General features: G+C 45.4%; 1 protein-coding gene across 1 annotated transcript; it reads left to right on the forward strand.

Moving 5' to 3' along the window:
* Positions 1–17170: 17170 nt before the first annotated feature.
* LOC136538340 (uncharacterized) lies at positions 17171–23254 on the forward strand. The gene is made up of 10 exons (XM_066530318.1): positions 17171–17327; positions 18045–18157; positions 19202–19360; positions 19530–19631; positions 20354–20443; positions 21417–21509; positions 21604–21747; positions 22230–22337; positions 22589–22640; positions 22718–23254. Exons 2-10 carry the CDS (start codon positions 18062–18064, stop codon positions 22750–22752), a joined length of 879 nt encoding a protein of 292 aa, XP_066386415.1. The 5' UTR covers positions 17171–17327; positions 18045–18061; the 3' UTR covers positions 22753–23254.
* Positions 23255–27888: the final 4634 nt, after the last annotated feature.

Below are 27888 nucleotides of genomic sequence, written 5' to 3' on the forward strand. Positions count from 1 at the left end.
TTTGGAGATGGACTTCCTTCTACTACTAGTAAAGAATTTCTTCTTCTTGCCATCAAACTTGATACCATTCTTGTTTAGCTTTTTGAGCATCTTGGTGGTTCTTCTCACCATGGGAGCAAGGCTTGCATCATCAATCTCATCATCACTTGAGCTATCGTGATCAACTTTTGCTTTGCCCCTCTTCTCTTGGCTAGCCTTGAATGTCAAATCTTTCTTCTTGGTAGAAGAGAGCCATCTTGTGGAGTGATGTGCATGTACATCTCATGTGCATTGATCTTCCGTAATATTTGAGTTGGTAAAATGGTGGAAAGATCACCATGATGATGCTCTGTCACAATATGCCCATACTTGTCCATGGGAAGGACACTCAAGATCTTTCTCACAACATCAGATGGTTGCATTTGAGTGAGTCCAAGCCCATTGACCTCCTCTTGGCTAACCAAGAGTGAGCGTGAGGAACGTTATCAACTTTTGCTTTGCCCCTCTTCTCTTGGCTAGCCTTGAATGTCAAATCTTTCTTCTTGGTAGAAGAGAGCCATCTTGTGGAGTGATGTGCATGTATATCTCATGTGCATTGATCTTCCGTAATATTTGAGTTGGTAAAATGGTGGAAAGATCACCATGATGATGCTCTGTCACAATATGCCCATACTTGTCCATGGGAAGGACACTCAAGATCTTTCTCATAACATCAGATGGTTGCATTTGAGTGAGTCCAAGAACATTCAAGCGTGAATATATTTCATTAGCACTTTCACTAGGAAGCATTTCAAATGAATTAAGCCTCTTCATTACAAGGTGATAACGTTCCTCACGCTCACTCTTGGTTCCCTCATAGAGCGCACAAATGTCCGACCATAGTAAATGGACGTCTTTGTGGTTCCGCACATGGTTAAAAACATCCTTGCAAATGCCTCTAAAAAGAGTGTTTCTAGCCTTTGCATTCCACTTCTCATAGTGAACCTCATCACCTTGAAGGTTAGCAGGATCCCTAAGTGTTGAGAAACCTTGTGAGGCGGCTCTAAGCACTCCAACAACTAAAGCCTCTAGGTACACCTCCATACGAATTTTCTAATAAGGAAAATCATCTCCCTCAAAGACGAGAGGGGGTCTATCCCCGTGGGACATCTTGCTCTAGGCGGTTGAGCCTAATTTAAGGAGCACGAGGCTCTGATACCAAATAAAAGGATTAAGATGCCCAAGAGGAGGGTGAATTGGACTAATTCTAAATTTCTTTCAATATTTAAGCCCTACACTTAGCCTATTTTACCCCCTTGTGCCTAGAAGTGTTTCTATTGTTTTACCGCATAAAAGTTTTGCACCCTAGGTTCTAATTCTACTCTAGCATGGTAATTCTAAGAACGTAAACATATGAATTTAATTGCTCAAATGTAAATGCTCAAAGTAAAGAGAAAGAAAGGAATGCGGTGATGTTTTTTTAGGTATCACAGAGTCATCACTCCCCACTAGTCCTCGTTGGAGCACCCATGCAAGGGTGTAGCTCTCTCTTGATCCGCGCAAGGATCAAGTACTTTCTACGGGCTGATTCTTTGACATTCCGTCACGGTGAATCGCCCACAACCGCTCACACCATCACTAAGCTTCGAATCACCACTAAGTCGTCTAGATGATGGCGATTACCAACAGTAACAAGCACAAACTACTCTCACTTGACAAAGACAAGCCTAATGAGAAAGGTGATGCGCACTTGCTACTCCCTATGCACTAATAGGATCCTTAATCTTGAATTGTCAAATCTCAATCACCCCACTAGGGTCTTGCTCTCCCTTACACTCTAAAGGTGTTTCTCAACTGAACAAATGGGCAAGAGAGCTAAGTTGACCTAACTCAAGTTGCATCTGCAAAACACATGTTAGTCATAGTAATCTCGTGTCGTTATTAATCACTGAAACCCAACTTGGGGCCTAGATGCATTCATATTAAATATAGACTAAAAAATAACTAATTACACAGTTTGCGACTAATTTACGAGACGAATCTTCAAGCCTAATTAGTCTGTGATTTGACAATGTGGTGCTACAGTAACACATGTACTAATGATGGATTAATTAGGCTTAATAAATTCGTCTCACGAATTACTGACGGATTCTGTAATTTCTTTTTTTATTAGTATCCAAACACCTCATGCGACACCTCCATGTGACATCCGATATGACATCCCAAAACTTTACATCCTGGATTTAAACATGGCCTCAAACTCTAGCCTTGTTTAGTTCTTTCCCCTAAAGTTTACTTTCTATCCCATTGAATATTAGGACACATACATAGAGTATTAAATATAGACTAAAAATAACTAATTGTACAGTTCGAAACTAATTTGCGAGCCGAATCTTTTAAGCCTAATTAGTCCATGATTTGACAACGTAGTGCTACAGTAAAACATGTGCTAATGATGAATTAATTAGGCTTAATAAATTTATCTCATGGATTACTAACAGATTTTATAATTTATTTTTTTATTAGTATCAAACACCACGTACAACACCTTCCTATAACACCCGCTACGATATAAAACTTTACGCCTAGATTTAAAGAAAGCCTCTGCCGTTGTTATGAAAGGCTATCACGCAGCGGCAACGCGCTGCGCGCCCCAATCCTCCGCCAGCGAGGTGCTGAGGCCACCCACCCGAGTAGATGAGATGCATCGTGCACGTCTGCCTCTTGAACGTGGCCACAGCATTGTGTGGAGTCCTGCGCCACGCGACCGCACAGAAGTACAGGTCATACAGCAGCATCCGGTTAAAGTTAAAAAAAAGTTTGATTGATCCTAAATCTGAAAATTGTTTTTTAGACTGAGGGGGTAAACTACTAGTACACGCTGATTGAAATTATTGTTCCATCTATATCTTTTTAGAGCAACTCTCACGGCTCATCTATTTTTATTTTGGAGGTTATTTTAGAATTTATATAATAAAAAGTAGACTCCAACAAATATGTTATCTGACTTTGTAAAATAAGAAACTAGTTATCTCTTGATTTTTAGTGGCCATATAAAGCCAACCATGGGCACTGGTTATCTAAAGATGGGAAATAGCAAGACTATTGTAGACTTTTTCTTTTTTATTAGGAGTTTTCTATTTTACAAAATGGTTAAACTCTGAAATTTAGCTACTAATTTTAGCTAGACCGTTGAAATTGCTGTTACTGCCCTTTATTTACAACTGTATACTCACGGTAGATGGAGCATCTCTTTTATCGTTTATCACTCACCTCGCTGGCCTCTCTCAACCTCACGGACACCCAGCGCTCCCTCCGTTCTAAAAAATATAACTTTAAAATGATACTAAATTAAAACATCTTAAGTTTAAAAAAATATATAGATAATAATATTATTAATCAAAAAAAAATATTATTATACTCATCATGAAATATATTTTAATCGCATGCCTATTTAAAATTATATACCGATATTATTTCTTATAAATTTAATTAAATTTAAGGTAGTTTGTATTACAAGTACTTCCCATGTCCTTTCAATAGATTAAATTAATTTCTAGAGTTGTTTTAAGCTGAATTCTTTTAAGGCCCTATTTGTTTCGCTGAAATTTGTCTCCTACCGATGCTTATGCTGATTTATTGTGAGGGGAAAACATTATTCTTTCTGTGCAGGTACTACTGAAGTAATGTTGAAAAATATAGTTTAAGTTTGATTAAAATTATAAAAAAAATAAATATTTGAGATATTAAATATGCATAATATGGAAATATGTTTTATGATGTATAATAATACTTATTTGATACGATAGTTTTCACATTTTTTTATAAATTTATTAAAATTTGAAAAGTTGACTAAAACAACTTTAAAATTAAATTTATTGGAAGAATACTGCTGTATATAGCATGGACGGACCCAACCCAAGTCCCAACAACCTCCTGTCCTTGGATTCCTGCATCCACTACTCCGCGTGGTTATCTCTGCTTGTGGAGTTTTGTCCACCCTAGGCCTGGGGTCCCGTCTGATTTCCTTTGGATTTTAGGAACCGCATTCAAAAATTTCCAGAATCTAGATTCTAGATAATAAAAAACCCTCCTTATTTGGATTATTGATTCTGGTTGTGGATTCTAGGAATTTAAACTCCTCTTACCCAAAATACCCCTCAACATTGTCCTTTTTTTATATCCTGCGCTTATACAAGAAACAGTCATACATGCATGCTGACCACCAATGTCCATCGAAAATACACCCTGTCCGACCAAAATACATGCACACATATACTCTTACAATTTACAAGCCCACAAAAACCAACCCCAACATCTAAAGTTCATACAAATATCCACTTATATTCACACTCTCGGTGTTTCGAGTAAGCACCGGCTAGTAAATTTGTATATTGCGTATCTGACTCGGATAGTGTGCTAAGAGAACACAAGGATTATATTGGTTCAGGCCGAATGTACCTACGTCCAGTTTTGAGCTGCTCGTATTACTAGCACTGAGTTTGTAGTAGGAAGTTACAAACTGGCGAGAGAGATGTAGCTCCCAAATCTCTGGTATGATGCGGTATGCTTGTCCGATGAAACGGTGTGTGATGAGTCGATGTCCTTAGTGGGACGTCCTCCTTTTCCTTTTATAGGTCAAGGGAAAGCAGATGTTACAACCAAAGGGAAGAGGAGAAAAAGAAAGAGAAATAAGGCTTCACGAGGTGCACCGTCCTTCTCGTGGGTCCCGCTGATCCTGTAGATCGTGGTGGCAGTGGCGTCGTACCGGGGTCCTGTTGGCCGCTGCAGCTTTACGTGCGGGCGTCGCGCGCCTTTCTTGTCTTCCAGCGGATGGAATGGTCAAAGGGTCTCCTGACAGAAAGCCATGCGGGGGGGGCTACGGTACAGTGCCAGTCAACAAACGTCGGTTGACTGACGTTGGACGGTGGTCAGGCAGGGAGTTGGCAGCACAGTGCTGGCCTATTGATGTGATGGGCAACACGAGTTTCCTGGCATGGCCCGATGCGACCGCCAGTCACATCAGGATATGTCCGAGACGTGCTCCTAGGCATGTGCTTCCATACCGTAGTGGTTGAAGCGGTTCGAGTCCTACCCTGGGACCACTGCTTTGGTCCGGTAGCAGATTCGATCCCCAAGGATCGGGCGAGGCAAAAATCTCTCCCTAGGAGCCGGGCGAGACGGAATCCGACCCACAGGGGTCGGACGAGGCAGGGCCCTCCCTATGGGACCAGACGAGGCGTGTCCCGGCCCCTAGGGGTCAGACGATGTGGAAGCCTCATCCTCGGCGTCGGACAAGGCGTGGCCCGGCCCCTGGGGGCCGAACAAGGCAGAAACCTCGTCCTCGGTGTCGGACAAGGCGTGGCCTGGCCCCTAGGGTCAAACGAGGTAGAAACTTTGTCCTTGGTGTCGGACGAGGCCATAGTTGCATTTTTAACCATTAGATGAGGCGACGTGATGCTCTTTAATCATTTGGCTCAGATACCTAGGTATAGATATCCGACAGTAGCCCTCGAGCCTTCAGAGGAGTGAGACACTCCTGCAAAGGCTTTTTTTGCGATTTGTTGCCCCTGTGGCTGTTATGCCATGGAGGCGGGTCGTTATTGGAATTTTAGCGTTTTTTTTCCTCGGTTTGTTAATCCACGTAGGGTAACCGAGTAGGATTTAGATGCCAAACCTCTATGTGGGAGATTGGCAAAAGTGGACACGGGCGCCCAGCCCCTGGGGAGGACACGCGCTGGTAATCCATTTTCCATAGGGTGCGCGCGAGTGCACCTGGTGGGTGTAGCCCTCGAGCCTTCGGAGGAGTGAGACACTCCTGCAAAGGCTTTTTCTGCAATTTGTTGCTTAAAGGAGCATGGGAGTGCTGTTTGTTATTGTCGTTTTGTAGGATAGCAAGTTGCGTATGATACTCGGCGTTTGTCTATGACTACGTGTTTGGTCTCCTTACGACGCCGAGCCCCCAAGCCCCCGCGCGTAGCAGAGGCCCGGTCGGGGGGTTGATTTGTCTTGTGATCGTCATCCCTCATGCGTTCATTCGCTAGAACGAAGGGGCTGAGCCAGGCCATGCTTTCCTCGCTGGACGAAGCACGGTGCTTGGTGAGTTGTTAACGGGCTTGTTTGAGTGGAGCCTCGGCATCCCCTTCGTGGGGGCTCGGTTCAAGGTCAGCTGGTGACTGACTTTAGATTCTTGGTGGCTAGTCCATATAGTTCCTAGATCCATTCGACCGGTCTGAGGGCTCGATGGCTTTCTTCGGGGAAAACCATGGACCGTGCATCATCCAAGACTCGAAACAAGGGTCGAGACGCCCATGGCACTTTGTGTGCTTTGGGTACTGGCCGTTAGCGGGCCCTTCCTTAGCCTCTCCTCACTCTAAGGTGCCCTAGAGCAGCCATGAACCCACTAGTGGGCTAGCCTTTGAACTCCTAGGCGTTAATGGGCCATAGGAGCGTTTTTAGGTCCGCATCCCTCTTACCTGCGGATCCTAGGCGGCCCATGGCCTATGAAGTTGAACCGTCGCCCGGCGGATCCTTTGCGGGGAAGATTGGGATAGGCATGCGCTCGTATCTCGAGGCGACTGATGCTGTGAAAAATAATGAGGGCTTGAGCCCCGAAGGAAATAGATCTGGTGGGGCGTAGGGTGCGTTAATTTAGGCGGATGGTTCACCCCTTGCCTTTTCCGCCCTTACCTTATAAACGAAGCAGTTTCTCCCTAGCCTTCGTACGTGCAGCCGCATTCTTTGTCCTTCCAATCTTTTTGCCTTTCGCTCCTGAGCCCTAGCCTTTGTTTCTCTATTTCCACTCTGCCACCGGCGAAGTCCTCGCTCTCTAGCCTTACGTCGCCGTCGGATCTTTTGCATTGCCATCCTCGTTCCTCGATGGAGCCATGGCCTTGCTCTGATGTTCTTCACATGCGCATGGAGGGTCTAGTCAAGAAGGGCCTTCTCTATGCAAGGACCACGGCTAATGAGTGGATCATACATAGTGGCAAGGATGTGCCGTCGCCACCTGATGGTTATGTCATATCCTTCATTCAATTCCACGAGTGGGGGTTCAAGACTCCTCCCCACCGATTCCTCCGAGGGCTACTGCATAACTATGGGCTGGAGCTACAGCATCTGAATCCCAATGGGATTCAGCACATCTCAGCCTTCATCGCACTGTGCGAGGGGTATCTACGGATCGAGCCCCACTTTGAGCTATGGAAGTACTTCTTCACCGTCGAGCTACAGAAGAAGAAGGAGAAGAAGAAGCCGGAACTGGCGGTGCCGATGGGGTGTGCGAGCATCCGTCTATGGGGTAACCAGGCATTGAAGTATATGTCCATCCCCTTATCGAAGTCCAACAAGGGGTGGCACAAGCTCTGGTTCTACCTGAAGAACGACGCCACCGCCCCCCTGCCGATCTTCACCAGTCGCCTGATCGAGGAGGTGCCAGGGGCATGGAGATACGGGCCCATTGAGAAAGAGCAGAAGAGGCTCAGTGGCTTTGTTAAGGCCATCGAGACTCTGAAGCGCCGCTGCCTTCGTGGGACCAGTGTCATCGGAGCATACCACCTCAGGAGGCTAGCGCCGCTGATGGCACGTGCCCTTCCGACGTATAAGATGACGCTAGATTCTGTGCTTGAAGGGGACGGTGATGGTCGCCGACGAGGCCCTCAGCATCGGTGAAATGGCATAATGCCTCAAGGAGGCGATGGAGTTCCTAATGGATCCATCGGTGGATCTCGCCCTGGTGTATCCGGTCCTGGGGCATCCCATGATGCGGCCGGATGTAGGTTTCATCGAACTGGTAAGCCTTCTTTGAGTTTCTTTTATTGGCTGACTCTCCTCTATTCTCAAATTCTAACCGTCGGGATTTGCAGCCCAGCCTCATCGCACGTGATTCTGACCTGCCATTGCTAGAGGACGCGGCGCGAAGGGCGGCGAGCTGCACCGCGGCTGAGGAGACGAAGGCGAAGAAGGATCAGAAGAAGGTGAGGAAGGAGCGAGGGAGGCTCTAGCGTGGAAGGCATCAGCAAGGCTCGGAGGAGAGCGACGATGATGAGGAGGAGGAAGAGGAGGAGGACCTCAACATTCCGTGGGGCATGCTGGTGCTCGAGGACGAGCAGGCCGATGTGGGGCAGGTCAACTTGACCCCGATTCCATAGCACGCTCCGATGTAAACCGAGGAGGATGCGCCTCCAAGATCGGTGGGGGAGGATGCGCCCCTGAGGTTGATGGAGCAAATCCGCCCTGCTTCGATTGACCCCGATGCACCTCCTAGATCGGCTGGGGAGGTGGCGCCCCTAAGGTTGGCGGAGCAAGCCTGCCCTGGTCCGACCGACCCAACCGGGGGATCAAAGCTGCAAATTGCCGACATGGCAGAGTCAGAGTCAAGTGGCTAGCCCCTAAAACAATCTTGGGTAATGGCATCGAGGTGAGCTAACAACTTCTTTGTCCTTTCGTTGTGTTCTCAGATTCATTGTATGACGTTGGTGCTTTCCGAAGGACTGGCCCCCACAGACCCCTGACATTGGCGTCGTAGAAGATTTTGGCGCGTCGGCCAACACCCCAGGAGCCAGCTGGTGTGGTGTCGGGGGTGCACTGTGATGGCACCGAGGCAGACACAGCGTGACCTAAGGAAGCGGGAGAGGCGGAGGCACCGATTGTGCTGGGGGAGGTGTTCGTGGAATCGGCGCCCACGCCGGTCGATGCACCCAAGGTGGTGCAGACGGGAGGAGGCGCGACCAAGGCATCCCCTGTGGAAGCAGCGATGGCTCAGACTTTGAAGCCCAAACTACCAGCCTCCTCAGTTATCAGAGGGTCCACTCCTGAGGGAGCGCCGGTGATGGAGGGGGTGCCATCGGCCCTCGTCGGGCCAACACCGATGGTTGCCATGGCTGACTCCTCGGTTAGGGCTAGGTCCATGGTCTTCGTATGCATGGTGCTGTAGATCCATGGTCCTCGGTTAGTGCCAACACTTGGATAAAGACGGCTTGCTTGTATGAATACATACAACTCCTGATTGCTTGCATGCCAGATTGGGTCCATGGTCTTCGTATGCATGGTGCTGTATGATCCATGGTCTTCGTATGCCTGGTGCTGTAGATGCATGGTCTTCGTATGCCGGCCAACACTTGGATAAAGACAGCTTGCTTGTATGATCCATGGTCTTCGTATGCATGGTGTTGTAGATGCACATACATGCAAGCGTTCATGTATGAATACATACAACTCCTGATTGCTTGCATGCCGGATTGGGTCATGTCGTGAAGACGTCGGACTCTTGTCGTAGCAGAGGCAATCAGCGCGGAAGCCGAAGCCCCTGTCGTGTCTGAGTTGGAGTCAGACGTGGTTCGGATGACCTGTTCATGCGTGTATATACCCGTATACGCCTTGGCGTTGCTTGCTTGTGGAAGCTATATAACTAGCTTGCATGATGACGTAGATCATGAACCCATGCATGCAAGCCACAATTAGCCAGCACGCCTTTCAGATCTTGAATGCTCCTTTGTTTACTGGATGGATGATTCTGGAATCGTCGGTTGGTGGCGTATGACATTATCTGGTTGGCGTTGACGAAGTTGCCCGGCGCTTGAGCTTTCCGAACTGTCATCATGGCGGCAGTCGCGGTTGTCATGGCGCCGTTCTTCGTGGCGATCATCATTGTGACGCGGTAGGTGGTCAGAGTAAGTAGTCCGAGCGACGTCGTCCTTATATTAGTGGTCGGCGACTCGAGCGGCTCACTTTGTTCCTTGGATGGCTCAACAAGCCATGCTTGGAGTGTATTCCTGTATATGTATGCACCATAGATACATACGTGCACATGCACGTGCAAGTATCCTAGCTGTTCGTAGTTGGCTTGCATGTCTTCGATTAATCTGTACGTGCATGTCCCAAAATTGGCTAAAGCCTTGCATGCATCGTCTTCATGATTGGTGCTGTAGTGGATAACTTCCTTGGCTGACAGCACTATTAATCCTTGGCTCCCAGATCAGGAACAGCGGCGCAGCATCGGGTGGACAAAGTCTTCACACCTCTGATCCTTGCTGACAGTACGAACGGCTTTACGTAGATGAGAAATTGCGTCGTCGAGGAGCAGCTGAGGGCATCGAATTAGATCTGGCGGCGGTGACACAGAAACTGACTCTGTCTTCGACTCGATAGCAACAAATTGATGAGATCGGTGGAAAATAGCAGACCCCATCGACGACAACGGCGGCGCGACGAACAGAGATTCAATCTCTTGCCCGATGAGTTGCCGATGGATGATGTTGATCTTGAGGTATGCCATCTGGCTCGCCATGGATCAGCGCGCACACCCCCTACCTGGCGCGCCACTGTCGATGAAATATGGTCGGCAGTCTACCTAGGGGTATGCCCAAGGTAGTAGATTGTCGGTAGACGGTGCGTGTAATCAGGAACCAGATGGTTATAGAGGCACAAGACACAAGATTTATACAGGTTCGGCCACCGTGTTGGCGTAATACCTACGTCCTGTGTCTCATTATGCTGTATTGATTGAGGTCTGTCCCTGAGGGGGACCCCTGCCTCTCCTTATATAGTATGGAGGAGGAGGGTTACAAGTAAAGTATCCTATTTGGTACTATTACAATATCTAGTACAACTTGTAATCTTGCCGTGCACGCCTCGATCTTACGGGCCGGGCCACCTCGGATGGTGCGGCCCATGTACCATCTTATGGTACCCAGGGGTATATCCCCCACAGACAGGTAGGTCGATCTATCCAATTGGTATGGCCTGCTTTCCTGGCATGATGCCGTGGAAAGGTGCCCGGGTCGGCCAGATGCGCGATCGGTCGACGCCCAAGGCATCAAGAGTCTTAGTGTATATGATGTTGAGGTCGCTGCCCCCATCCATCAGTACCTTGGTGAGTCTCTTCATGCCGATGATAGGGTTGACCACGAGTAGGTACCTGCCTAGGTGTGTGACGCTATCCGGGTGATCGGATCGGTCGAAGGTTATGGGAGACCCTGACCATTTGAGGAAAACAGGCATGGCGGGCTTGGCTTTGTAGACCTCTCAGCACATGATCTTTTGTCGACACTTGGAGCCATATGCCTCCAGCCCACCGAAGATCATGAGGCAGCCATCCGGTGACAGAAAGTCGCCATCCTTCTCTCCGGTGTCATCGGCTTCCGCCTCGAGCTTCTTCTTCTGCTCCCACTTCTTGGAGCTATGGGTGAAGAAGCGCTTCATGAGGGAATAGTCCTTGTACATGTGCTTGATGGGGAAGGCATGGTTTAGGCATGGCCCCTCGAGCAGCTTGTCGAAGTGATTGGGGGTGCCGTCGGCCGTCGCTCGACCGGCTTTTCACTCGGCGGCGGCCATGAGCAAGCCTCTGCGCCCTTTCCGGTTCTTCCTCTTATTGGAGCGGTCAGAGGGGCCTTCATCAGCGTCATTATCCCGCTTCGCCTTGCCTCTAGAGCAATCAAAAATTGCTCCAACCGCCTCCTCGCCAGAAGCGTGGTTGGTTGCGATGTCGAGGAGTTCATTGGTAGTCCGTGGGCCCTTTCGTCCCAACTTGTGGACTAGGGACTCGCAGGTGGTCCCTGACAGGAAGGCTCCGATGACGTCGACATCGGAGACATTGGGAAGCTCGTTGCACTGCCAGGAGAAGCGTCGAATGTACTCGCGGAGAGTCTCACCTGATTTATGTCGGTAGTTCTTCAAGTCCCAGGGGTTTCTAGGGCACACGTAGGTGCCCTAGAAGTTCCCTACAAAGATTTGTTTTAGGTCCGCCCAACTCTGAACGCAGTTGGGCGGAAGGTGCTCCGGTCATGTTTGCGTCGAGTCGGCCAGGAATAGGGGGAGATTGCGGATGATGAAGTCATCACTGACCGCACCATTGGCCCGGCAGGCGAGCAGGTAATCCTCGAGCCACAGGCCAGGGTTTCTTTCCCTAGAGTATTTCGGGACGTTAGTCGGCGGGTGGTATCAAGGTGGGAGTGCCGCCTTGAGGATAAGCCAATCGAAAGCCTAGGGCCCTGTCGGCTCGGTGCAATGACTCTGGTCCTCCTCGCGATCATATCGTTCACCCCATTGAGGGTGGTAACCGCGACTGGCTCCCTCCCCCGCATCATCGCGGGTATGTCAGAGGGCGTCGAGGGTGTCGTGTGCGTCATGGTTGCGGCTGAGGCGCTCCTGCACCAGAACCGTGATGCGCGGCCTGCTGCCGTGCGGTGCTTGGTGGACTAATGCATCCCTATTGGGCCGCATGGACGGTGAGCGCTGGCTGGCGTCAAGCTCCCATCACTGAGACATCAAGCTCTCAGCCTGTTGCACAGCCGCCAGCTCGAGCAACGTTCGAACCTCATGGTGGGCCCGTCGATCCTCGAGCGTCGCGGGCTCTGAAAGCCCCCTGAGCAAGGCTGCTACCGCAGTGATGTTCTAGCTTGCCCGTGTGAAGCGCGGGAGTGCCTGATCATCCTCGACGATCCTCTGGTTCATGTCACGGGCCATAGCGCGGGCACGTCCTCCATCTCTGTGGTGCTGGATCTCATGATCGAGCTCCGCGCATTCCTGCTCCAGCTGGAGTCACGCTTCCTCAAGCTCCAGGTGTCGGGCCTTCAGCTGCTCCACCCGTAGGCGAGGTAGGGCCCCTCCACCCACCTCGACCTCGTCGTCGAGGTTGTTGGTTGGGGTAGCCTCCTCCTCGTGGATGCTCTAGACATGTCCCTTGGGGGTACCTATCATGAAGCATTCACGAGAGGGGTGATGGCTCCCCCTGCTGGAGTCAGAGCCAGAGAGTGACTCTAGTTCCTCTACGAGGAGGTCAATGAAAGATTCCGCGATGTGTTCGATCACCCCCACGAACTCGCTGCTCGTGGGGGGACAGAATCATGCGTTGCGTCACAAGGTGGCCAACGGTCTCGGTGGTGTTGCGGAGATCAAACGGGAGCACTATCAGGGCGCTCCGGATGAGGTATTCTGGGGAGAGCGTCTCTCCCCCGGTAAGCTATGTCATCACGTTGGCAAATGAGAAGGTGAGGTGGCGCAAGTCTTCCCGGGACGGTTGGGGTCCTAGGAAGTTGTCGAGCTAACGTTCCAACCTCCCGTAGTAAAAGTCGAGGAGCTGGCCACTCCCAGGGTGTGGGCCTCTAGCACATGTAGCCATAGCTCCTCGAGCGCCTCGACGATCGCGTTGAGGCGGGCGAAGTGGAGGGGTTGGGCGACGACAGGCGCTCGCGTCAGCTCTCCCTCCACCATGATGATGAAGTCCAGGTCCCCGAAGTGCACGTGTGCGCCCAAGACCCAACTGATGTCGTGACTAGCCATCCGAGGCCTGGTGTTGATGTCGAAATGCGCAAAAGACCCCTACCTAGCGTGCCAACTGTAGGTGTTTCGAGTAAGCACCGGCTAGTAAATTTGTATATTGCGCGTCTGACCTGGATGGTGTGCTAAGATGACAGAAGGATTATACTGGTTCGGGTCGAATGTCTCTACGTCTAGTTTCGAGCTGCTCGTGTTACTAGCACTGAGTTTGTAGTAGATGGTTACAAACTGGCGAGAGAGGGAGGTAGCTCCCAAGTCTCTAGTGTGATGCGGTATGCTTGTCTGATGAATTGGTGTGTGATGAGTCGATGTCCTTAGTGGGACGCCCTGCTTTCCCTTTTATAGGTCAAGGGAAAGCAGGGGTTACAACCGAAGAGAAGAGGAGAAAAAGAAAGAGAAATAAGGCTTTCGGAGGTGCACCCCCCTCCTCGTAGGCCCCGCTAACCCTGTAGATCGTGGTGGCAATGGCATCGTACCGGGGTCCTGTTGGCCGCTGCAGCTTATGTGCGAGCGTCGCGCGCCTTTCTTGTCTTCCATTCCATCTGAACGGACAGAATGGTTAAAGGGTCCCCTGATAGAAAGCCATGGGGGGGCTAGCAGTACAGTGTCAGTCAACTGACACTGGTTGACTGACGTTGGACGATGGTCAGGCAGGGAGTTGGCAGCACAGTGCTGGCTTATTGACGTGATGGGCGACGCGAGTATCCCGGCATGGCCCGATGCGACCGCCAGTCGCATCAGGACATGTCTGAGACGTGCTCCTGGGCGTGCGCTTCCATACCGTAGTGGTTGAAGCGGTTTGAGTCCTACCCTAGGACCATTGCTTTGGTCCAGTAGCAGATCCGATTCCCAAGGATCGGGCGAGGTGGAAATCTCTCCCTAGGAGCCGGGCGAGACAGAATCCGACCCACGGGGGTCGGACGAGGCGGGGCCCTCCCCGTGGGACCGGACGAGGCGTGTCCCGGCCCCTGGGGTCGGACGATGCGGAAACCTCATCCTCGGCGTCGGACGAGACGTGGCTCGGCCCCTAGGGGTCGGACGAGGCAGAAACCTCGTCCTCGGCGTCGGACGAGGTGTGGCCCGGCCCCTGGGGGTCGGACGAGGCGAAAACTTCGTCCTTGGCGTCGGACGAGGCCGTAGTTGCATTTTTAACCGTCGGATGAGGCGACATGATGCTCTTTAATCCTTTGGTTCGGATACCCGGGTATAGATATCCGACACATACGTATTGTAAATAAAGCATTAAAAAGATTATCTCGGGATACATTCATGTCTTCGTCTTCGTCTGCTACTTGCCCATTACCACTGCTTTGTTGAGATGAGGAAGCCATTGTAACTGGCGTATAGTTTTCATCACAATCACACATCAAAATCTGCATCTACTAGTGCACTTTCTCGAATGAAGTTGTGTAAGGCCATACATGCAAGTATTATTTTGGATTGTGTTCTCATTGGATACGCAGGTATCCCTAACAATATCCGCCACTTCATTTTTAAAATACCAAATGATCTTTCGATAACGTTACGAAGCAACGACTTCACAAAATTAAATACCTCTTTTTTCCCACTTGGTCTTGGTCCATGTCGAAACTCTGGTAAGTGGTATTTTGTTCCCTTGTATGGTGCAAGGTATCCAAATCGATTTGGGTAGCCCGCGTCCACAAAATAAAATTTTCCTAAATACAAACAACAGTATATGTAAGGAATAATCTTGAAAAAAGGGGACAAGCCGAAATAAAGACACAATGTACAGAAAGATAATTTTTTCCTAAATACAAAACAGCACATATATAGAATAATCTTGACAAAAGGTGACAAGCTCAAATAAAGACACAATGTAGATAAAGATAGAAATTTTCCGAAATGCAAACAATAGTACATATATGGAGTAATCTTGACGAAAAGTGACAAGCTGTAACAAAGACACAATGTACAGATAAGTGATGGTACCTGCTGGTGGGTGTGGGAACTTGTCACCATATTTGCGTATGGCATCGGTACCTGCAGGTTTTGTTTTGTTTTTCCTCCAAACTCAGCTATCGTGGGAGGCTACTCCCTGCGCCTCCGTGCAAAAAGAATATAACTATAGATTTATTCAGATAAATAAATTTAAGTCTAATTAAAACTATAAAAAATAATTTTATTGTTTGTATTTTTAAATATATTTAACTATACAATATATTTTATAACTAATCTAATAACATTTATTTGACATAATAAATATTAGTGTTCTATTGTATATCTTTGGGCAAACTTGAATGTGTTTGATTCCTTGACAAGTGATAATTGCATTCTTTAAAGACGGATGGAGTGATTCTAGCTTCTTCAGATCATGTTAAGAGAGAAGCTCCATCCGTTTCAAAATATTTGACCTTATAAGATTTAAATCTTACATTTTTATTTCTCAGTGCATCTTTCTCTTCTCTTAATACGTTTTTTTTCTTTTCTCAGCACATCTCTATCTTTAATTTTCTCTATCTCTCGTCTTCTTACTTTCTATGCATCACATCTTTTTATATTCTTGTGCCCAAACCTAAAATATCAAATATTTTAAGATGGAAGGAGATACTAGGACGGAGGGAGTATGTGCTCCTAGAAGACAAGTCCAGTGTAGCTAGGAAAGATAAGATCATATCAAAGCATTCATCTATTACAACTGTATAAAACCAAATAGCTCACACGACATTTAGTAAATGAATGAAAGCTAACCTCTGTTTTGAAAAGTCTAAATTATATTCTTTCTTGAACCAGAGTTGAAAGAGATAGAATTGTGTGCATTTTAGAATGGAGGGTATATTTGTTTACTTGCTTGACTGAAGGATGTGTGTGTGTGTTTGGAATTTTGTTCATATTTGAGTCAACTCATAAAAGTTCTATGCAATCCTGCTGTTTCAACACGCATAAAGACATCATGTAACCTATGTCCGAATGGTTGAGCTTTATTTATGCTAACGATTCTGAACGGTAGGAATCCCTTCATTCTCTTTTATAAGACATCATGCGAATTTTGAATCTTTGATAATTTATTAGATTTGTAATTCCGTTTCTTAGTATGAATGATATAAATAAAACAAATAAATAATCACTTATTTGGTTCCAAAATAAACACATAGTATCTTGCTTCTTATGAGTCAAACTTAATAATAGTATAAACATCTATATCTCCAATAAATATTATAAAAGTATATACCATGCTCAATCTAATAATACTTATTATATATCATAAATATTAATATTATTATATATAATCTAAAAGATTTGACTACTCAATAAGTGAGATGTGAGTTTATTTTAGGACGGAGAGAGTAAATTATAATCTAGAATATCACATCAAACTACGGTTGGCCATCGACAATATATACTTCCTCCATTCCTAAATAACTGTCGTTCTCACTTTTCGAAAAATAACTTTGACTAATTTTATATTAAAATATTAATATTTATGGTATATACTCCCTCCGTTCCTAAATAACCATCGTTTTCGTTTACCGAGAAATAACTTTAACTAAATATATATATATATAATACTAATATATATGGTACATAATTAATATCATTAAATAAATCGCTGAATCTATTTTTATAATAAATTTATTTGGAGATATAAATTATTGCACGTATGTTCTACAAATCTAATCAAACTTATGACAAAAAAAATAATAGTTATTTAGGAAAAAGGGAGTAGATTTAACTCGGAGATTTGACGTCATTTGTTAAAATGATCCTGGATACTGAAAAAATGATCCTGGGATAGCCACTGCGCACGCTCAGAGCGGAGGGAGTTTTTTCAACAGATCGAGAGGCGTGTCACATCCCATCCGACATAAATGTGACTTATAACGCTCGAGAGGCCTTTCAGTTTTTTTTTTCAGCCGCAACCGTATTTTTCTCCGAGAACGAATCAGTCGCAACATTTCGGTTTGTTTTTAAGCCAACGGGGCCAAATACTTCCCGGCCGGAGTCGATCGAACCCACTGGCTTCCCTCGGTCGGGTCTCTCCAAAACAGCAAAGGCGCCGAAGCAGCTACCACCGCACTCGAGTCCGCCGCCGCCGCGCCGCTCTAAATCGGCACCGCGGAGCGGGCTGGCTGGTAAGCAATCCTACCTTTGCCCTGACTGATTACTCGTTCTCGATCGAACCCAAACCTTTCTCTAGCACTGTCAGCTTTGGATTCGCCATTCGCGTGCGGCGTCCGGGTGCTCTACTTGCGAACCCAATCTGTTCATCCGTCCATTTTTTTCTCGATTATACGGACTTTCCTGCTTCTCCGGCACGGGAATCCACTGGTCGATCGTAGTTGATGTTACACTTGTTGCTTGGCTTATTTTCCTATAGAAAAAGGGCGTACCCACGAGCTTGCGCTCGGAAGGGTGGCAAGCCTTGCCCTCAGGATTGAGACCGCGACTCGAACCCGAACCAACCTTTCGGTCACAGGCGACTCCACGCACCAGGCCCGTCCTTCCTTATTTTCCTATCATAAACTAAAGTTTTTGGGGGTTCGCCTGTTCCTGCATTGCTCATAGGAGATGAAAACGAATGTTATGCATTTTAAAATTTGGGGAAATTTACCCCTTAGGTTATATGAAACCGCATATCTTCGTGGATGAGTTTTCGTTCATAATATTGGAGTATGGGGACTATCTAGTTGTTATTATATTCTGAAGGCTAGTGCGTCTGTTCCGAAGTGTAGATTGATGGACTTAACCAGCAACTGGAGTGCATCTATCTCCCGTCTATCAACTGAACTAGATTCGTTTTGAGACATTTGTACACAAAATTGCTTGAATCCTGCTGCATTTTTTTTCAGGGAACTCGTTTGCTACGATGGAAGAGGGCAGCGACTACTATGTCGTCAGGAAAGGTGATGTGGTGGCAGTTTACAAGACTCTAAGTGACTGCCAGGCTCAGATTTGCTCTTCGGTATGTATAAACAGCGTGGAACTACAAATATTTAGATGATTGTAATGTAATGTTGTTTGCATCTCATATTTTGCTGATGCTTGAAGGGTTATGTTAATTTGATTTTTCACTTCTACGAAATGAAAAAGTTCTACCGAAATACGTTGAACCTACCTTTTGGCGATGCTAATACCAAATTATTTAGGAGAACACCACATTCCCTCACTCCCTAAACTCCCTGACATGTATTACATTGTCTTTCTATACTTTGTTTCTTTTGGCTTCTTGTTTTGTCATGTCCTGAAATGGGGGATCTTAGATCTATACAAGTATGCATATCAACTTGAGTAGCCTCTTAGCTTGCCATCTCCCGTCTAAGCGAACCACTCCAATAATGTCTACAAATAAGTTATCTAAGGTTTCAGCTGTTTCTTCATGTTTATTAGGAATGACATTGTTACTAATACACTGCTAGTTCTATGAATAGAATAGATATTTCCCTGAGGCTAGGTTGGCAAGATGTTTAAGAATCCTTTATTTTAGTTTAATACACAACGATTGTCACTATCTGTGAAATCTTGCGCTAGCTATATACTCGTATAAGATTTGAAACCATAATAGCTGTTCAGTAATTAATGGTATAATTGCCACTCATAAGCTTTTTTGTTCTTTTACTAAAAGTCATTTGTTTTTATGCTCTAGCATTTTCCTGGCTACCACAAGAACTTATTTGACCTTGCACAATATCCCTTACCTTGTAATCCTAATGAAACTCCCGTCAAGTATGTGTAGTATTACATTATTTTAGCTATGTTTTGTTTTGATTTTGTGTTTGATCTGGCAAAATGTTTTAGCAGCAGACTGTCTTGCTGCTAAACTGTTCAACTGTATTTTTCTATATTCTATTTTTCTTCTATCATTCTTCAAAATTTAAACAAATACTGTGAAATCTCACTGAAGCTACATCAATGTCCCTAAGGAATTCTATAAATGCAAGTCTTGTCAATTGCATGCATTCTGTGATGGACATTATCTCCTTAGATTGCTGCTTCTCTTCTCTTAAAGGTATCTGGTCCTGCTGCAAGTGCCTACAAGGGTCACTCTTGGAGCAGAGGAAAGGAGGAATACCTGTCTTCACGGGGGCTAAGTGATGCTACTTACGTAATCAATGCAGCTAAACTTAGGGAAGATGTACTTGGTCCCCTTGTGCCGTGTAGTTTCCAGGTAAAGTGCTGAAGATTTCATTGATTGTGTAGTTCCATCACTATTTGGCACATTGGAATCTTTTAAAAAATACTGAGTTCGCGGGTTGTCTGCTAGGATATGGATATTTTCTTGTTCGTATCTTCTGCTCACTGAAGTCTCATATTTTCCAGTATCCTTTTCTTTGCAGGACATACTTGGTTCTAGTCCAAATCAACTGGCTCCAAATCATATAGGCTTCCATAATGTTATAGCATCTCAGACTGGAGCACAATATGTTGATCTGAACAATGTAAGTATTGCAAGAATTCAAATATCAGCAATAAAATCAACATCATCCTCATATTAGTGTCTAATATGATACACAATCCTCAGATGCCAACTAAAGGCAGAGTGGATATGAAAAAGAGGAAGATTAGAATTCTCTAAGAAAAAGGGGAAGATTAGAATAATCTAACACATGCATTTCCCCTTGTAATGGTATTTCACATGGCTGGCATCATAAGTTCATAAATCATAAAGCATGTACTCCCCTCATTCCAAATTATAGGACGTTTTGGCTTTTCTAGAATACATTGCTTTTACTATGTTTCTAGACATGGCGTATATCTAAGTCATAGCAAAAGCTATGTATCTAGAAAAGCCAAAACGTCTTATAATTTGGAATGGAGGGAGTATTTAATTTCCAAAGCAACTTGCCTAGCAAATCGGCATATGTCTGATGTGAAATGCATATTAACAAATGAAACTATGCATGGATTTTGTATATGTGAATCCATGCTTGTACTGATTTACACCAACTATACATGTACATAAGAAATTTAGAAATCCATGGGAGATGAACTTGACCTTTAATCTTAGGCAAGTTGTTTTTTTCCCTTGCTGGCATGGTGTCTCAAGCACTATTATCTCAATCTGCCTATTCAGTCATAAAAGTTTATTATGTACCTCTTAACTCACCACTTGTGTTAGTATTGGCATTTGCTGTATGTGTATGATGAGCTTATGCTGCAGGAAGCCAGATCTAGTTCCTTCGGGCATATGTCACCAGCAAATTTCAATCATACTGGAGCTGTTGATGCACAACCTATCTCAAAACAATACGTAAGTTCAATCATGTTTGGGTTAATTACTTTCCACCTTTACCACAATACTTGCACCTATCAGTCTCTTCAGTTTCCATGCAACTATTTTATTGAAAATATTGTCTTGATTATGCTCTGTATCAAGTAAACTAAATAGTATTGACTCAGTATGATTCTATGGTGAATACTCTTTAACTTTGTTGTGCGATAATATGAACCAGACTTTGTTGTGTAACAATATGAACCAGACAGGTCTTCAACCACATATCTATTGCCACTAAATTTGTATTTGGCAACTTAAAAAGAAAAACTCTCTGAACTTGGAATGGTAGCATTTTATATCCAAAATCAAGATGCAGTTCATGATTAAGAGAAGAATTTTTCAACCTTCTGTACTTTGCACTCCTTTAAGAAAGGTAGTTCAAAATCTAGGTTTCAGGCTTTTAGTTGATTTCCTCTTTTCTTTTACGTTTGAGGCTCTGAGTCCTGGTACTTTTCTTGTCCTCTGGAAACTTATTATTTCTTGTATATTATTTGTGCCGTGTACTTTCCACTGTCCTTAGAAAAAGGCTGGTGCATTAATAATCTATATGGGGGGAAAAAGGTCAGTACCACAAAATCGAACAGAGCAACAACTTAATGTAGAACAACAAAGCTATCAACCCTTAATATACCTTTTAAATGATATTACTTTGTGCTGTTGAGGGAAAGTGTTGCATGTGGACAAATTATGGTAATCAAACAGATTGCGAGGCTTGTTCATTTAAGTCTGCATTCTTGCATACAAAAGATTCTAACTAAAAGAGATTTATGGTAGTGCTAGAAACAAATTACAATGCAAGGCTCAAGTACTGATTTATCTTAGCTACATGTTTTTATGCACTTGCATGATTCAGATTAATGTCTTGTGATGCTTCCCAGTTCCCATCATACATGATATTTATTTTCATGCATAAGTTGATACTGGGTTTTGCACTTATCTGGTTATTCAGATGGTGGGTATTCTTCATTTTGATGGTGCTTCAAAAGGGAACCCAGGAAAAGCAGGTGCTGGAGCTGTGCTTATGACTGAAGATGGTAGAGTGGTATAATCAAATACTTAGTGCACTTAAAAAAGCTCTTGTTTGTGGTTGCTCCATCTATCACTGGGTTCACTGATGTTATCCAATAACCTTGAAGATATCTCGGCTTCGTGAGGGTCTTGGTGTCGCTACTAATAATGTTGCTGAGTATCGGGGCCTGATCTTAGGACTGAAATATGCGATTCGGCATGGATTCAAGAGAATTAAAGTACATGGGGACTCTCAACTTGTCTGCAATCAGGTATGGCTTTTTTCACTATAGTAATCAAAGCTTCATCCCTTACTTTACTTGGTTGTCTAGCTTCTCAGTTTTGTCATGATAGACATTTCATCCTGCTTAAGGAAAGAGGCAAGGGCAATTTGGAAAAAATAGAAGAAGAGCAACCTGTATAGATGTGTTTTTTCTTTACATACTATTCTACCTAAAAATAAAAATAGTGTTCCTCTTGTTTCACTCTACAGAAATACAGTAACTGAGCAAAGCTAAATAACGTTGTCAATGTTGTCTTAGCATTGTTCTCTGTGCAATTTTATATTCTGAAAGTATGGAACATGTGCACAAGAACTCTTGACTTAAGATTGTCGAATCATTTATGCCTTTTCTTGAGAACTACATTCATTGTGCAATCGATAATGTTCCTCTCCAAATGAAATATTGGACCAGAGAATTATGGTATCAAGAAAATGTTGTTGTTGCTGCTGCTTACTCTCTACCCTAAATAGGTGAATGGTGTCTGGCAAGTGAAGCAGCCGAACATGATCGAGCTGTGCAAAGAAGTGAGAAGGCTAAAGGAAAACTTTCATTCCTTTGAGATCATCCATGTTCGACGGGTATGCAGTGCATTTACAGTTTTATATAAGCTTGCAGACTCTTTGGTTTTGCATCATAGATATTGGTCAAATCAGATATTCGTCGCACCATAGTTGATGTTATTTGCAAGTACTGACCACTTGTATATGCTTTAATTAAGCAAGCTACCACAGCAATGGTTGCTTTCATCAGATTGGAAAAAAAAGCATTTGTTTCTATTGTTCTGCTAAGTGCTTTGCTGATTTTACCCCGTTCCTGCTTCTGAATGAAGGAGTGGAATGCTGAGGCGGATCGCCAGGCGAACATCGGTATCACGCTTGCAAGTACACAACATCCATCATCCCTCATTCTAGTTTTCTTTCTTGTTTCCATAAAAATCACTGGCTACACTACATTGCAGGTGGCGCCGTGTCTGAGGAGCGTGGTGACATCTGATACATCAGTTACCAACTTATGTAAAATTAGCTGGACCTTTGCCTTTCCACCTTTGTCGAGCTGCTAGCCTGCTCTATGGCAGGAGCTGAGGTGATGGCTTGGCGTCTACGTAGTAGGCACTATATCCAATTGCTTTTACACTAGTTGGACCCATTTCACCGTCGAACTGCTACGGAAGTCTGATTTTCTGTATCCAGTTGAAGGTACTGGGCCCACTTTGATGAACCCAGTAACTACTAGTGTAAGCTTCGGTCCATGGACCCTCTCTTGGCGTTTTGGTGCATCATGTAAGTTAACACTATGGGGCCACAGTTTGATGCTTACCGTAAGTCCGTAACTGTGCTTTGGAAGCTTGCCCTCAATTTGAGGTGGTTCGATAAGTTGATCTGGGAAAGGCCGTTAGATGGCTATTTAGGTAAGTTTCAATGGGAGGTTTCACGTCCAGTTTCCAAGACATGACACCAAGAATGAAACATGATGAAACAGAGCCCCTCAATGCAAATAGGCCTGTTCGTTTCTTATCAGTTGGCTTATCAGTTAAAATCTACGGTACTTTTTTCTCACAACAAAACAGTTTTAGTCGGTTTATCAGTCGGCTTTAATACCAGCTGAATAGGCACGTTTCATTTCACTGTTTCATAGGCTAGCTTTATCATTTAATTCTTATATTGTGTTGTGATCAAATGTGTTATGTGAACTATGTAGCCATTTTAGAACATGATAAAATTAGCAAATAAACATGGGTTATCATACTTAGCAGAACAATTCACCATACAGAATGACATCTCGTGGAAAAGGGAAGGCTTTCACGCCGTGTTCGCTTCTCTTATAATTCATCTTTTTTAGCTTGTTTTTTTAACCGGAACAATATTTTTCTCTCACAATAAATCAGCCGGAACATTGTTTCGGCTCGTTTTTTCAGCGAAGCGAACGGGGCCTCACACTTAAAAATGACAGCATTCACTCAAGCACTAGATAGCAGTTTCATATTACATGGAGAAAAGAAAAGGTAATTCTGGTTGAGCTCTCACTAGATGCAGCTAAAACTGAAATTGTAATGAAAATAGCAACAATGAAAAGTAATTCAGGAAACAGCACACTAAAAAAAGTGTGGCCAAAGCAGCCTATCAGAAGAGCACGCACAGATGCACCCTGGCAATAGAACATTCAGAAGTGAATACTGTAAAAGCTCATACTTATGGCACGAAAGAAATTGGGAAGAACTGAACAAGAATCCCTCTATCCAAAAATAGAAGTCATTCTCGTTTTCCGAGAAATCAACTTTTTTTTAACTTTAATCAATTATATATATAAAATATTAATATTTATAATACGTAATTAGTATCATTAGAGCGATTGTTGAATGTACTACTATAATAAACTTATTTAGAGATAAAAATGTTATACATGTTTTCTACGAATCTAATCAAAGTTAAGAAAGTTTGACTTATCCTTCTTTTTTGGGCGGATGGAGTACCAACAAGAGGACTGCACTGGAATCTTGTACGGACGAAAATTCCAATACTAAACAAGATTTCAGAAGCACCAACAGGACCACTACACTAGGATCTGGAACCGAAACACTGAATCTAGTGTAGACGAGCAAATCAGCGGCGCAGCCCACGAACTCGGCAGCGGCGCAAGCGATGACGCTGCTTTGCGGTTGCGTTGGCCACCACTGCGCCCTTTTTCCCCCTCGTCGGACCCGCGCATTTCCGCCGCCGCCGCCGCCGGAGTCGCATCCATTTGGAGACTGAGGAAACGTGTAGAGGGGAGGGGAGCAAGGAAGTACATGAGATTTCACTCGCGTTCTGCACTCTGGAAGGGGAAAGAGGAGATCGGCGCCGGAAGGAAAGGAGAGCGGCGGGAGTAGGATATATGGAAGGGAGAGGTGTGTGCGCGCAGGTGGCCGCACCCGCCGAATTTTTTTATTTTTAGCCCTTTTTTTTGAATTTTTTCACAAATATGTCGATACATGTATGATTTCAAAATCTGGACCCTTAGCTTAGCACCATCGTTGCTGGCGCCGACCGTACACGTCTCGGCGCCATGGCCGAGGTCTTGGGCTCGACGCAGACGTGGCGGTGACTTGCTAGGCAGCTCGTGCCGTTTATCTTGGCGCCAAGCTCGGTGCCGAGCTCGGCGCCATAGATCTTGGCGCTAAGCCTAGCGCTGTAGATCTTGGTACCATGGTTATTGGCGCCAAGCCTATCTTACGTATGGGCCCTCCTATCATTTCTCTCTTCCTCTCTCTCTCGCACCCAAACCAGTGCACCGCCATCGCCGCTCGCGCCCGCGCCCTTCCCCGAGCTCTGGCCCGCGCCTGCGGCATCCACCGCGCCGGACACCGCGCCCGCCCTCGCCCACCGTGTCGCCCGCATAGGAGCCCGCCATGCCGCCCATGACTACGCCCGACCTCGCCCACCGTGCCGCCCGTGCAGGTGCCCGTCGTGCCCGCGCCGCGCCGTGGCCGTGCCGCGCCCACACCGTGTCGTGCCGCCCGCGCCCGCCACGTGCCACTGCTGGCCCTGACCGCGCCATCGGCCTCACCCACGCCCACCGTCCGCTGCGAGTCCATCCTAGGACCATCGATCCCGGCGTCCGCTACGACTTCATCGATGTCCGCGACTCCATCGTCGGACACATAAAAATTGTGAATATGCAATGTAGGTACTTAGTTAGCTTTGATTGTATGTTTTGGCATTTGTTATTTACTAGTTAATGTGATGACTCAGGTAGTTTATTTAGTTAGTGATCTAGTGAGATAAATATGTAGATAGATAGAAACATAGATACATATGTATATAGATATAGTTAGATAGCTACTTAGATATGTAGTTATATATTTAGTTAACTAAATAGGATCTAGCTATGTAGTGAGTACACTGTGTGTGTGTATATATACACACACGTAGTTATTATCTTATTTACCTAGTTTGTAGTTAGAAAGTACTTATTAGGTACTATCTATCGTCTAATTTGAATTAAAGGACATGTGTTTCGTTACGTGTTTGAACTAAATGGACAATCTAGTGAACATATATCATGGAGGCACCGTGAAAAAAGATCGCTATGGATATGTTGAGTTTGTGGAGATGCAAAGCGTGCTTGTGTTATTCAATGAGAAGCCATCGTTTAGTGAGTTGGTTGCAAGGGCTTGGGAGGAGCTACATTTCCATGGAGCTAATGATGATGATGGCATCATAGTGGAGGGTGTACTTCACCTAGGTTACCCTCCCAACATTCTTAGGAAGATGATCTCAATTAGGTATGCAGACCAGTGGGAGAACTATGTGAGATCGGCTATGAAGTGTTAGTTCCAAAGTTTGAACGTGGTTGTACGTCGGGTGTTAGTTGATCCCATCCCTCATGGGTTTTCCCCACCAATGGGTCAGCAGACACACTTCGACCCTCCTGTCCCAGAACCTGATATGGATGCGGAGGTTGCACCTACGGTTCCCGATGCTCAATCTGCCCCAATATGCTAGTTGGAGATGCTTGTCAGACTCATGATGTTGTGGCAGATCCTCCTCATGACATCCCTTTGACACAGAATCATCTGAGTAAGTGTCTTATCCGCATGGTTATTGGAAGCTTACCCCATTCCGTACATCTAATTTTTTATTCTTTCCTCATTTTTGTACTTATGTTTCAGTAGACACTCTTGATAATGTGGATGTGCCCACTGTTGCTGCGCAAGTGCTTTATGGAGATGGATTCCGTGGCTCCAATAGTGTTAAAATTATGAATGATTCGGAGCCATATGAGATGGCAAGGGCTCTTGATTCTGATGATGATCATCCTATTAGAGAGCTGACAAAGAGTGATGTTGAGATGCTGAGGCGTATCTTTCCCGGCCACCGTGATTCAAGAGTTCACGAGTTCAGCGATCTTGCTCATTTCGATCAGGCATGTGCAGAAGGACATGATGATGAGCTCCTAGAAGCTCCTGAGGCCGGCCCTAACATGGTAATTGAGAATGGGAGGGTATTCAAGGACCTCCCTGCATTGAAGAGGTGGTTGCAGGCGTTTGCAATGATATAAAAGAGACCTTACAAGGTCTTGCATTCATATGCGGAGCGTCGTTACACAGTTGTATGTGATAAGGAATGCTGCCCATGGAGGGTTTGTGCAAGGAAGCAAAATGTCATCGGAAAGTGGAAGATCACAAAAATTGTCGGGCCACACAATTGTGCTGACCATGAGCTGACACTGAAGCATCGATAATTGACATCTACCCTCATTGCCAAGCAGTTGATGGGAATATTGCAGGGAGAACCCAACATGAAGATTATGACAATTATCAGGACCGTTGAGGTGTTGTATGGAGGTTATGTGATAACTTATGGTAAAGCTTGGAGGGCTAAGCATCGAGCATGGAAGATGATATATGGGGACTGGGAGGATGGGTACGAGCAGCTGCCAGTACTTTTTAATGCAATCAAAGCGGTGAATCCAGGCATGCATTATGAGTACATCCCAAAACCAAATGCATAGAATGATGGGAGGCATATATTCTTCCGTGCTTTCTGGTGCTTCCCTCAGTGTGTCGAGGCCTTTAGGAACTGTTGTTTCGTCTTCTCCATTGATGGTACGTTCTTGATTGGCAAATACTAGGGCACACTTCTTATAGCTATATCCTGTGACGTGAACAACAAATTGGTTCCTTTGGCATTTGCTTTGGTTGAGAAGGAGAACAATGCTAGTTGGGGATGGTTCTTGAGGCTAGTCCAGATACATGTGGTTGGGCCTGGCAGGGAGGTTGGTGTCATATCTGATAGGCACCAGGGCATACTTAATGCCATGCGAGAGTAGATAGAGGGGTATGCATCTTTGCACCATTGTTGGTGTACTCAGCACCTTGCTGAGAATCTACTCCGGAAGGATGATGTGAAGGATAACTTTGATCTATTCCAGAAGGCTACTCAATAGCTCGAGGACAAGTACTTTCAGAAAAAGTTGGAGCAGGTCAGAATCGCATCAAATGTAGAAGGTAGACAATGGCTCATAGGTTTGATGAGGTATTTGGAGAAATGGACAAGAGCTCACGACGCCAGTGGATGGAGGTACGAGTTTTAGTGCAGCAACATGGCGGAGTCATTCAATAAGTTGCTATTGGGGATACGTGGTATGCCC

This window comes from Miscanthus floridulus, chromosome 2 (genome assembly GCF_019320115.1).
Source record: "Miscanthus floridulus cultivar M001 chromosome 2, ASM1932011v1, whole genome shotgun sequence".
Lineage (NCBI taxonomy): Eukaryota > Viridiplantae > Streptophyta > Magnoliopsida > Poales > Poaceae > Miscanthus > Miscanthus floridulus.

Bases quoted from the DNA above. Each gene is read 5' to 3' on its own strand.
- LOC136538340 (XM_066530318.1), top strand. From the start codon at position 18,062: ATGGAAGAGGGCAGCGACTACTATGTCGTCAGGAAAGGTGATGTGGTG. The intron at 19,632-20,353 runs GTAAGTATTGCA...CTTATGCTGCAG, and splicing joins AATATGTTGATCTGAACAAT to GAAGCCAGATCTAGTTCCTT. The intron at 21,748-22,229 runs GTATGGCTTTTT...TACCCTAAATAG, and splicing joins CTCAACTTGTCTGCAATCAG to GTGAATGGTGTCTGGCAAGT.